The 13,006-nt window shown below is 50.9% G+C and overlaps 1 protein-coding gene across 6 annotated transcripts in view; it reads right to left on the reverse strand.

Moving 5' to 3' along the window:
• Window positions 1-4,834, reverse strand: part of LOC100470313 — a 94,846-nt gene extending 90,012 nt beyond the window's left edge. Inside the window, exon 1 of one of the 6 annotated variants that reach the window (XR_004623940.1) lies at window positions 4,143-4,827. Coding sequence is in view for 2 of the 6 variants with exons in the window: in XM_034655820.1 (XP_034511711.1) it covers window positions 4,143-4,392 (250 nt within the window). In the remaining 4 variants the exon portion in view is untranslated. Of the gene's footprint in view, window positions 1-4,142 lie in introns of all 6 variants that reach the window. The other 5 variants (XR_004623935.1, XR_004623937.1, XR_004623943.1 and 2 more) reach the window with 5 other exon arrangements.
• Window positions 4,835-13,006: the final 8,172 nt, after the last annotated feature.

Raw genomic sequence — 13,006 nt, forward strand, 5'->3', positions numbered from 1 at the left:
CAATCCCTATCAAAATACCACCAGCATTTTTCAATAAGCTATCACCTCACACCTGTCAGAAAGGCTAAAATTAACAACCCAAGAAACAACAGGTGTTGGCAAGGATGTGGAGAAATGGGAACCCTCTTGCACTATTGGTGGGAATGCAAACTGCTGCAGCCACTCTGGAAAACAGCATGGAGTTTCCTCAAAAACTTGAAAATAGAACTACCCTACTATCCAGCAATTGCACTACTAGGTACTTACCCAAAGAACACGAAAATACTAATTCAAAAGGACACATGCACCCTGATATTTATAGCAGCATTATCAACAATAGCTGCATTATGGAAACAGCCCAAGTGTCTATCGAGTGATGAATGAATATAGAAGATGTGGTATAGGGGAACGTGGATGGCTCAGTTGGTTAAAGAGCTGACTCTTGATTTTGGTCAGGTCATTATCCCAGGGTTGTGAGATCGAGGCGATACACACACACACACACACAATGGAATATTATTCCATTGAATGGAATGAAATCTTGCCATTTGCAACAACTTGGAAGGGGCTAGAGAGTATTACGCTAAATGAAATCAGTCAGAGAAAGACAAATACCATATGATTTCACTCATATATGGAATTTAAGAAACAAATGAGCATGGGGAAAAAAAGATAAACCAAGAAACAGATTCTTAACTACAGAGAACAAACTGATGGTCACCAGAGGGGAGTGGAGTGGGGGATGGGGGAAACAGGTGATGGGGATTAAGGAGGGTGCTTGTGACAAGTAACGGGTGTTGTAAGTGTTGACTCACTAAATTGTACAGCTGAAACTAATATTACACTATATGTTAACTAACTGGAATTGGAATAAAATCTTTTTAAAAATTAATTAACAGTCTGGGGAAAAAATGGGCAGCTATTTCCAAATCTTAGTTCTACCTAACCCTAGCAATGTTATAGAGGGAAAGTTTCTTTATCTTCCTAATAAAGAAACCATTTCTCTCCTCTGCAAAATGGAGTGTTTGGTTCATAACTTGAAACTCACTGAGGCAACAGTAATTGCAAGCCCAACACCTGGCTTAGGCACTGCTTTGTTTTCACATCACTGGTCAGCCTGGGAACGCAGCCACCTGAAGGCAGTGGGAGAAGGGCTGGGACAAAGATGGAGGAACCCTGTGCAAGGGCCATAGGTGTGGGGCACCATTTCCTGTGAAGGCCTTTTCCCTTTGAATGGTCTTGTTTCCGGTAGACCAGCTAGGGCTCCAAATTCCAGATGGGGCATTGCATGGCCCAAGAAGTCAGGGACTAACAAAGGCAGTCTAACTACTATTTGGAGCAGAAAAGACACTACAGGACCACAAAAGATCAGTGGTACATACCTTAGAGTGGGCTGTTGAGATCCTCCCTCCCAACAAGCCACTTTCCAGAAAGGCAGAAGGCTGAGAAGCTGGACCCGGGAAAGAGAAGTGTGGTGCTAGCCCCAGGACTGTCACTGGGTTTCCAGACTCCAGGTTATAAATCTCTAAGCCAAAGCTTGGGGGAAAGGGGGGGGTTGGGGGGACGCAGGGGTGAATGGTGTCAGAAGAACTACAATGAAAGGATAAAGCCCTTCAAATCTTCTAGAATAATTAGGACTAAGCACCATGGAACACTGCCTTCTTGAAAGTGCTACAGAGAGTAGAATCCATTCTCTTTGTGGCTCCAGGACCTCAAGGTTTATTATTAATAGAAAGAGTTAATACTATTTGAGGACTTACTATATACCAAAGACTGTTCAGTCACTGTATGAGTCTTGCCTCATTTAGGCCTCTCAACAGCTCTGTTTATCATCCGATCTCTTTACAGATGAAGAAACCAAGCCACAGTAAAGCCAAGTATCTTGCTCAAAATAGATCGGCTATAAAGTGGCTTAGCCTGGCTTTAAATTCTGACTGTAGAAGGTCATTCACTTAACCAGTCAGCCTAGCTGTAAGCCAGTCCTCAAGTGAGGTTGGGGTTTTGGATACAGCAAGATTGGCCATGGAAATAGAATCATGAGGGTAACTTGCATTATTTTCTCTACTAAAGTGAATGTTTGAATTTTTTCCATAATATAAAGTTTCCATAATTTAAGTTCAGGTGCACCTGGCTGGCCTAGTGGGTAGAGCACACCATTTTTGATCTCATAGCTGTGAGTTCAAGCCCCCATGATGGGTGTGAAGCCTACTTTGAAAAAAAAAAAAAGTCATAATATAAAGTTCAAAATAAAGGTCCCAATGCCTGAGGTCCACCAGAGATGCCTTTATCAGTGAATTAGGTGTCAGGTAACAGCCACCAGGGGCTGTGACAAAGAGGCCTAGACCCAGCGGCCACCACCCTATCTCCCCCACCCACCCACCACCGAATTCACAGTCCTCACAGTCCTAACCCTGAGAGTCGCCCCTTAACAACCACTGTCTAAAGGGGAACCAGGCAAACCAAACTGGTCACCCAGGTTTCTAGCCAAACCCAAAGACCTTTGAACCAAGCCAGCACCCCCCCCCCACGGGAAACAAAGCATAGGACAGCAAACCTGTAGAAGGTAATTTTCCCTAACCACCCCAAAAAACCCTACGTACTCTCCTCCCCACCTACTCCCACTCTAACCCATTCACACATGGGAATGTTTAGCAGTTTCCTCTAAGCCAAACCTTGTCCCACTCTCCAAAATCCCAAGGATCCAAGACCCAAGCAACACCCCTCCCCACAATTGGGCAACGGATGCTAGCCCCAGGCTAGCAAACAGCTTCACTTCATTTAGGTCAGAGCTCCAACCCACCATCCCGCCCTGGCTTCACACCTCCCCTTCCATCAACAGTCTGGGGAGTCACGCTGCCCCTCACCACCACCAGGGGATGTTTGGTCCCAAACCAGGACTATGTCAACCCCACAAATAGTCTAGAGTCTTCCAACTTAGGCCCCACACACCACGTGAAGAGAAAACCAGAGCCGGGCCACCACTACCACCAATAAGGTGGCCCAGAACAGTCCCGCACCGCCCCCCTCAAAAAAGAAAATCCTGGACTCGCAGTCCTGGGGCCCCTGCCCAAGCCACGCCCCTTAACCCTAGGATTGACCGCCAAACCTCGCCATCCCTAATTCATTCCTCTAATTCACTCCTGGAATTCATTCCTCGAGCCGCGAGTTGTTAACCCCCGCCCCAACCCGCAAATGAAAACCAATCGAGATCGCCACCCTAAGTCTTGCCAGGGACCCCCAACCGCAGCCTCTCCTAACTCTCCTCCACCCCCACCTCGCTCACGCCCCAAAGCTGGAGGACAGTGGGTGGGCCAGCACCCTTCATGGCCCGGCTTGCTGGGACACCGGGACTACAGTCCCCAGAATCCTTTGAGGGCCCGGGCCAGCGTGGGCGCCGCAGAGAGGACGAGGCCACGCCTCCTGAACTACCGCGACTGGTGGCTCATCTGCGGTTTTCTCAAAACAAGCCCGGGGGTGGGCTCTCAAGTGAAGCCCACCCTCTTCTGACTCCTTCGCCGCAAAGACTACACTCCCCAGAGGCCCTTGCTGTCGCTTCCGCCTGCCTGGCCCTTCTGGCGGAAGTATCTAGCGCGCCTGCGCAGCGATTTATTTGGCCGCGGTGGGTTGGGTTACGTGTGTTTTGTATTCCTTCTGGGCGGGGCTTAGTTCTCCGGCTTGGCTCCTTGGGCTTCCCCTAGCTCAGGTTGGAAAAGGTAAAGTGGCCTCGCCGAGGTCCGCCAGGGCCTGCTCCTTTGGCGCGCCTAGCCTCTTCGAAAAACCCACAGTTGGTGCTGAACACTCAACCCAGCTTCTGGGAGCGGGGGTCTCACTCTTCCTGAGAATTGAGCTGCTCTGGCGCCTTCTGCCGCCCTGTCCCCGGAGATTGGAACCCTGTCGAGCGCATGGGCGGGCGATCCACCCAGGCACCCCAGGTCCGCCTTCTCCAGGGGAGAGCAAGATAATGGCCATAGCGCCTCTGAGGGCCCACTTCCCTGAAACTCCTTCCCGTCCTGGCTGTCTCACAATAGACCCATTGCCTCCCCTTAGCCCGGAGGCAGCCTTGTTGGGACCGGGCAAAGACAGCCCTGGAGGGATCACGCATCGTATCTGGCGCCTCACTCAACAACCAGCTCTAATCCACACGTGACACACCCAGCACTGACCTGCATCCAGCCCACGCAAGAGCAGGTTAAATGAAAGTAATGGGACATCCGTGCCCATTTGCCTTGTGATGAAGTTAAGGGCGAAGACTGCAGAGTCGCCTGTAGCCAGGTGTGCAGGAGAAGCTGTCTGATGTGCCTTCCGCGAGGCCAGAAACCCATAGTCCCGGTCTGAGGCCTCATGAGCCCTGGCCACAAAGTCGGGGTTTGTAATGGCCAAAAATCCTCTCTGTGTGTAGAACCGAGAATGCATGCCCTCTCCGCTGCTTTCGGCCTGTGTTTTGTATTTGAATTTGAATTTTCAGTAGCTAATCACTGGAAGTTTCTACTTAGAGTTCCGGTTTGCCAATTTCTCTGAAAACATCTCAAACAGCTATTTCCGTGCTCTCATCTTGATTATTTCCTTCCTTCTGCTGGCTTTAGGCTGTTCTTTTTCTGCCCTGGAGTTTTGTTTTGTGGTTCCCATGAGGTTTGCATAAAATGTCTCACAGATAAAAATACTTTTTCTGCTGATGGCAATTTATCTATATTTGCTGCTACTGGTGTCGCTGCCTCTGCTCCCCGGTTCTGCCACCTACACAGGACCCCTGGGGGCGCCCCCAGATCTGGCGGGTGGGGTACTGGGGTTCTCCCCGGGAGATTTGCCCTAGGTGCGCCAGCGACCCGGAGCAGGAGGCGCGGACACACCCCCTCTGCTGGCTCGGGGTCGCCGCCTGAGCTGTAACTGACCGGGGTTGAAAACGAATTAGAGGCGAGAGAAACGACTTAAGAGACCAGAGTCCCCGCCTCCTGGTTTTAAGGCTGTTTACTTACTCTCCGTAAACCCCGCTAGGAACTTTGCGTTCCTGGCTCTGAAAGGTAGCTGGAGAGTGTGCGACCACAGGACATTGACGGGGGAACAGCGCCCCTTTGTGGTCAATGTTTGGTAGCTTCGGAGATGATGGGAAAACCTCCCAAGTTGGTGAAACTCCCTAACAGGCGAATCACAGACAGCGGGGCATATGAATACCTTATGAGCAAGTTAGAGCAATGGAGCACTGTTTCTCCTACCAGAGTGGGAAACGTTATAAAAATAGATGACGGCCGTCATAAACTGCCAGATGGGAAATTGAAAATGAGATGCTCTCCCTGGGAGCCTTTTGAAACAAGGAATCCAAAGGCTTTCTTAAAAGTGCATCTGCTTTGATCTAGCTCTTCCTTTTTTTATGGATTAATCTTTAAGTAGGAAAAGGGGTAGTAAGTGAAAGGATTACACAGAAGCATTTCTTATAGCAAATTTTTTTTAAAAATATGCAATTGTTTAAACACAGTAAGATCCATATAATGGACTACGATGCAGTGATTAAAAATGATACTGCGACTATTTTGTCATTGAAATGACTACAGACGTTGCTAAGTTAACCGGAAACAGGGTTTAAAACAATAGGTACACTCTGTGTCACAGGCGGGGTTCTTCAGAGCGGATGATGGTGAGACCGTGGGTGGGGAGGAGAAGCAATTAGGGACACACATCTATGAAAGAAGCCAGCAGAAGTGGCCTTGGGCAGAGGGAGAAGTTCAACCATAATGCAGGCTCAAGAGAGCCTCAGCCAGCTGACAGGGACTCCAGAGCAAGCATGACCCATCAGCGTTGGCTAGGTCAACATGTGGTGGCCAGATCTCTATACCCACACCTCTCCCAGGCACAGGAAAGGGCTGCCAGGGAAGGGCTGACCTCAGGAAGCAGCTCTCTGCAGCTGAAGACAATTGCTGAAGCTGATAGCCAAGGGCTGTGCGCAGAACAAACTCCTCACAGGTTAGCAAGCAAGTCCCCCCTTCGAGGTAGTGCGTCTCTGCACCCACCGCACCACATGTATGTGTCTATATGATCGGTGTTTTTAGAAAATAAATTACACCTGTCTATGCCCCTGGAAAAAAAATCTGAAGGAGGATAAAACAGGGACTCCAGTAGAATAACAACTGCCAAGAAGTGAAGAGGCCTGTGACGGTTAATTTTATGTGTCACCTTGACTGGCCATGGTGATGTAGTTTTGGAAGGTGTTAGTGAGGTCCGGAGCCATCGGCCAAGAAAGAATTCCTGAGAGGCCTTTGGTGCAAAAAAGGTGATTTTATTAAAGCAGGGGGAACAGGACCCATGGGCAGAAAGAGCTGCTGAACTGGGGCTGGGAGGAATGGCTGATTCTATAGTGGGGAGCTGGGGGAGGTAAGGAAAAAGGAGGTGTCCAAATGGACTTTCATATGCTAAAGAAGACAGGATGCTGGAGGTGTTGCTATTGCCAAGTTCAGGTGGTTTGCCCTGCTAGTGAGGCATTAATATTAAGACAGTTGAGAGATTCCTGAGGAATGCTATACCCTATCACAATAGGCTGCAGGTTATAAAGAAGTTTAATTTTGTTTACGTTCCCTTCTGCCTCTGTTTCCCACATCACTGTGAAGAGGAGGGTGATGTTAAGCCTCCAGGAAATTGAGTTAGGGGTCTCCGGAAGTTAGGCTATTGATAAGAATGCTTTTTCCTTGTAAATCACTAAGACATTGGTAAACTGAAGACTCACGTCCTCTGATTTTTATCAGTTCACCATTTGTTTTTCCTTCCCTTAGTTTTAGGGCAGCCAGAAGTGCCTGAGGAATGCCACACAGAGCCCACCTGAGGCGGGTGGGGGGGTGTCAGCTTGCCTTCTGCTCCCTCATCAATGGGGTAGCCGAAACACTGTTTCTGGACCTGTCTGTGAATGTGTGTTTCTGGATGAGATTAACTTTGGTATCAGCGGACTCAGTAGATTGACCTCCCCAGTGTGAGTATCATCCAGTCCCTTGAGGGCCTGGATAAAAGAAAAGGCGAGGGAAGGGGGAATTCACCCCTTTTCCACCTCATTGCTTGAGCTAGGGCATCTATCTCTGCCCCGCCCCCCCCCGGGGGGGCTCCTGGGTCACAGACCTTCAGACCTAGGCTGGGATCTGCACCATTTGGCTTCCCTGGTTCTCAGGCCTTGAGATTCAAACTAAATTACACCACCAGCTTCTCCTGGTCTCCCACTTGCAGATGGCAGGTGGTGGGACTTCTCAGACTCCGTAATTACGTGAGCCAATTCCTTGTAATAAATACCAGATACACACACACACACACACACACACACACACACACACACACACACACGGTTCTGTTTCTCTGGGGAATCCTGACTAATACAAGACCCCAGGCATCCATGGAGCAAACATTATTATGCATCCTTTAGTGAGGCACTTCTAAGGTACCTGCCAGCTGCAGTATTTTGTTCCCAGGAGGTAAAAACCAGTGAGAAGGCCAAGGACCGGAGGAGACCCGGATGGATAGGCTGAACACCCAGTCCGAGTCCTGAAACCAAGCCTCCCATTACAGGCTGGTCTGTCCCACTGAGTAGAGCTCCAGCAAGACTTAAGAGAGGCATCCTGTGTCTTCCAGGCAGGCCCTGGTATCCATAGCCTTGAGTACCATCCCACCAGGGAGCGTCCTAAATACCTGCCCCACATAGAAGTCTGGTCTCGCAATGCTATCTCTGGTCAAGACCTTTGCTCCCGCTGCCTGAGCAGGGCAAATGCCCCCTCCTTCCTCTGCCCCACACAGAAGGTCTCCTGACCCAGAGTAAAGTGATCCACAGACATCTCAAGAAAGGGTGTCCCGCAGAACACTGCCGATGGCCATGGGATCCCCACCCCCTGCCTCAGTTTCCCCATGCATATAATGGGGTCCTCAAGGCACTGTGGATACAAAAGTGAATAAGACAGAGCCCGTGCCCTCAAGGCAGTGGGAGAAGGATTCCAACAGAAATGCAATGGTGACGCTGCAGAAGAGGGTAAAGTTATAGGAGGGGACATGGCAGTTACAGCTGGTAGGTCCTGTGGGGGCTATCGCCTGGGCCCACACCAGATCCCAGATGGATATTCAGGATCCCAGGGCCTGAGTGCGGCTGTGAGGCGTTTGGAGAGGAGGAAGCAAAGCAGGGTGTCAGGCTTGGGGGGAGGGCAGCGATAGTTCCTCCTGAGTTCCTGGAGACCTTGAGCCCCGGAGCCTTCAGTCCTTCCCCTAGGACTTGGATCTACCTGGTTTCTGCTCCTGGTGGGGTATGTAGGTAGGGGCCTTGGAGAGATGCGGGACCAGGAGCAGGATCAGGGCCTCGGGGTAGGGAGGAGATGAGACAGTCCAGCTGGGAATGTCGGAGGCGAAGTAGAGGAGGAAGAGGACAGCAGAAGAAGAAGAAATGGAGATGAAAGGAGGGAGTGGGGGGAGGGGCGGGAGTACATTCCTGCCCTCTCTCTGGCTGGGGGTAGGAACACGCAGCCTGTGAGTGCGGTCAGATACTGGAGCCCCAGCTAACTTCCCTCTTCCCCCGGAGAAAAGGAGAGTCCATGAGCCCAGTGCTGGCCAGGGGACTGTCAGCTGCTGTTCTGTTGCCTGTGCCCCCCGTGAGATATCTCTGCCTAGTGCCCTCTGCCCCCTAGTCTCCTCAGTTACAAAGCCTGCCACCCACAGGCCCCTGGTTACAGAGAACCCCTCCCCTCCCTAGAGCTGCCAGCCAGCAGGGGCTCGCGAGCCAGGAGCCGCAGGTCCCTGAGATGGGGAAGCTCAGCAAGCCTTCTGTGGTAAGCTAAATGATGTGTGTTGTTTTAAGCCATTATACTATTTAAGTAAGTGCCAGTGACAACAGGAAACACACGTCCCCCCTGGGGAGTAGTAGGCAGGTGGCTCAGTTCTTCCCCTCAAGGAGCCTGGATGCCACTCCCTCTGATCTGCCCTAAGGCTCCCTGTTCCTGGCAGCCAGGCTCCCTTTTGGCCTGGGGAGGAATGGCCACTGCCCTCCTCCCTGCGCTCCAACCCTGCAGAGCCCCAGGCCTTGGCAAGTTGGCCAGGCCCTGCCTGCTGGTCCATGGCTGCCTTGTCAATGGGACACCCTGCTGGACGGGAGGTGGTGGAGGGGATCAGAGGTACATTCAAGCTGCCATGACTCCAGGATCTCCTGATTACGGTTTTGGTTTAAAGATGGGTAAGACAGGATTCAGCTCCAATACCTTAGAAACACCTTGGAATGTCCCTGTAGACAGCAGGAGGGAATCTCTGTCCCATCACACGGGACAGGCCAATACATTAGAAGCATTTGGCCTTCCAGAGGAGAGGAACGCTGCACTGAAAGACCAGGGACAGAGTGGGGGAGTGTTCCTGGGGGGTTGTGCCCTCCTCTCCAGCATCTCCCTACACGGTTGACTGATTGCATTCTGGACAAGCAGAGCTGGACAAAAGTCCCCGCAGGTCCACCTCCTGAAACTTCCCCTGCTCTGCTTCCCAAGCTCTCTTCTGCCGGGAGAGCTGAGCCCAACCTCCTAGAACGCCCAGTGCTGCCTCCTTCTGCATGCTGTGAGCACTAAATGGCCACCTCTGCCCGCGACCCCAACTCGCTGCTGTCCTTGACTTCCTTTCTCCCTGGAAAGCATGACGAGCTGAGCCGGCCAAGTCTCACCCCACCGGACTGTTACTGCTGGGCGCGCCCGCGGTGGGAGTGCCGGTGAGTAGGGACAGGCGGTTTTGCCTTTATTTTTCCCCTGCCCTGTTCGCGCTCCCACCCTGCTTTTATCCTGTTCTCCCCATCTTCTCTGGAAATTCTCCACTTGTCTCCATTTTCACAATGTTTTTGCTCTGTGCCTTACTGCAAGGAGCGTTGCTGTCCCGGGACGACCCAGTTGGGGTCCTCGGGTCCTTCTGGGAGAGCACCTCCGGCTGGGGTAGGCTTTCGCTCTAGTGGGGAAATCCCCCTAACTACAGTTGTGTTTAGCACCGAGGTGGCGCCCGGAGGAAGCAAATGAGCTCGGAATACACATGCAAATGAGCTCGGAACCCGCTCGCCCGATTGGTGCCTCTGGGTGTCTGCGTGCAGAGGAGCTCTCCCCTGCAGCCTGGCGGCTCCAGGTTGGGCGCGGCACCGGGACCCAGGCGCCCTGCCAGCTGCCTGGCGTCTTTCTGTGTCTCTCGGATTCCTCTCTCCTGTAATCCTTTCGCACTCTCTGAGTCCCCTTCCGTGCTCCCTTTGGTTTCTTTCCGGCCTTACCTGTTCTGGCCCCCGTTCTTAATTGCCAAATTCTCCCGTCTTGGGTTTCCCACCCCCAATGAAACAGGTATATCCCAATGTTTAAGGTACAGAGAAGCTCGCTCAGAGAAGCAGCCTGCGTCCACAGTGTCCCCTGACCTGGGCACGTCCGACTCATTTCGGGACGTCAGGGGTCGGACTGCGGAGATCACGGGGTATATGGCAATGAGCACTGGGAGTGGGCGCCCTGGGCTGGGTGGCACCAGGAGACCATCACTCCCCCTTAATGAGCGCACAGCCTGTCCCGGCCTCTCTTCTTGGGCCTCACTTATTTCCAGGGGGCGGCTCATAGGGATGCTCTGAGAACGTTAGCATGGGCGGTCGGAGCTACCTCTTCCCAGGTCTCCTTCTCCAGGGCGGATGCGGACCACCGGGGCGGGGCGGGGGGGCAGTTCCTCGGCGCCTCGGAATGAATGTGTGGGACCTGTTTTCCCACCCAGCTCCCCTGGTCAATGGCTACTTAAAATGGAGAGAAGTTGGAGGTGATAAATCCTGTATCTGGTTGGTGATGAGGAAAAATGGGGCTTCTCACACATCACAGGAGGAAATACCTTTCAGTCCGCGTTGGGAAACAATTTGGCAATGTTTCATAGCGTTAGAAAGATCCACCCTTAGGCCCTATAATCTCGTTCCTGGATAGAAATTCTGAGGAAATATTCACTAATTAAGATCACATACAAGAATACTATTGCAAAAAATGTCCCGGTGCTCCTCAATAGTGAGGGGGTGCATTGCGATTTATCTCCCCTGGGGAGTAAGACCTCAAGTCAGCCTTAGGGTGGGTAGGATTAGGGCATGGGGATTAGGGTTCTGGTGAGGACCCTAATGTTAGGATTGGAGTTAGGGCCTTAAATTTAAGACCTTAAGGTTAGGGCTTGGGTTGGTACTTTAGGGTTAAGGTGGCACTCAGGATTAGGGTCTTAAAAGGAATATGCTAGATCCCTATTAACTGATTCATGCAGATCTCTTAGATGCGTTAAGAGGCAGAGACATTATAACCCCATTTTTGTAACTTTTTCTGTGTGCCATTTATGTGTATATATATTTATATGCCTTTATGTGTTTATGCATTTATATGCATTTATGTGTATATACATTCATTTGAGAATGTTGTTAATATTGGATAAATGCAGGGAGAGAAAGGGGAGAAAAGAAGTTTTTTTTTTTTAAGCTGCATTGTAAAGGAAGGTGTGCCTACCTCTTTTGACTCCATTGACTTCATAGGAAATTAAGCACTGATCCCCAAGCTTCCCTCTTTTGCCTGGCTCCCATCTACCTTTCTACATCCACTCACTTGTCTGTGGACACCTTGGGTTATAAGATGTGGGATACAAATGATATCCACATCCTTCAGGAAAGATCCACACCCTGCCTCTCATGGCCACACCAGACAAAATCGAATACAGTACAAAATGCAGCATCTCAGAGAATAAACCCAAGGCCTTGTGTTTTTTCAGGAGACGGTTCAGCAGTGGCAGCAGGGGGGACCCCTGCCTCAGGTCAGCACTTGCCTCATCCAGAAGGTTGCCCCTCCAGGAGCCCAGGGTCTCTCAGGCTCTGCTAGACACTCCCCTTGCACATAAGCCATGTGGAATTTGGCCTGTCCTCTGAACCATCCATTATATCTTGAGGCCCCGAGCTGAGGGCCAGGCTGTTGTGTATCTCTTTAAAGGATCACTGCTGCTAGGGGAAGGACCAGGAGTTCTGGACACAGCCGACTTTTCCAGTCCCCCTGGTGCTGCCACCCCTGAAGCTCAGTTTTGGTTGTAGTAAACAAATGCCAGCCTCCAACATTAAGCAGTGAGAGTCTTACTGTGCCTGTCACATGTGTCTGTCATTCACAAAGAGATGCTGCTACGGGACCTCCTCCTCCTCAATCCCCTTGAAAGGGACTTGGGGGATCATCTTTCTCTACCTCTCAGCAGATCTGTCTCTGTCCCTCCTCTGTTCTGGTGTTGGTGGCATGCCTTGCCTCAGTCTCCCCCTCCTCTTTCAGGACTTATCTCTGATTCAGGTCTCAGGCACTTTGTTCTCTTTTAGCTTGAACTGTTGAAGCTCTGCCCTGTGGCTCTCAGTGTCCTAAAGGAGGAAACTAAATTTGATTCAGTAAAGCTAGCAATGGAGAATATGAGTGGCTGGAAGTGGGACAATGGGATAAGAAGACAAGGGAAATTTGGGGGAGGGGGCGGAGGCAAGAGAGGAGGAGGAGGAAGGTGTATGGGGGATAGCAGATTGACATCTCTCCTTAACATGGTCCCGTATACTGATCTGAGCACCTATGGAGAAGCTGATGGTGTTACTGAAAAGAGGTTTTATGATGCTCTGGCCATAAATGCAGATGCTTCCATGTCATGACACAAAAAATAGATCTGGGATGGAGACGAGGTGCTTCCCTGGGGCTCTACATGGAGGCCAGTACCACCGTTGGCAGCTTGAGGAATGAGAAGTTGAGAAGCATCTGGGCCAGCACCTCAGCCAACACATGAGCATTCCCATGACAGCCCAGGGGAATGGGAGGATTTTCTAAGGGAGTGTGGGGCCGCAGATGTGGCCAGCAGAGGGGGAAGAAATCATAAGGGATAAAACGTACCAAGCACAAGTATAAGTCACATACTACAGTTAGCACTTTAGATGATTATCTTATTTAAGTATCAAAATGACCCTACATGGAATGTAATATTGCACTACAAGCACAGAGTAAAGCCTAGACACTCAGATTTGAGGGTCAGCCCATATGCATATGAGTCATGATGT

This window comes from Ailuropoda melanoleuca, chromosome 3 (assembly GCF_002007445.2).
Source record: "Ailuropoda melanoleuca isolate Jingjing chromosome 3, ASM200744v2, whole genome shotgun sequence".
NCBI classification, from domain to species: Eukaryota; Metazoa; Chordata; class Mammalia; order Carnivora; family Ursidae; genus Ailuropoda; species Ailuropoda melanoleuca.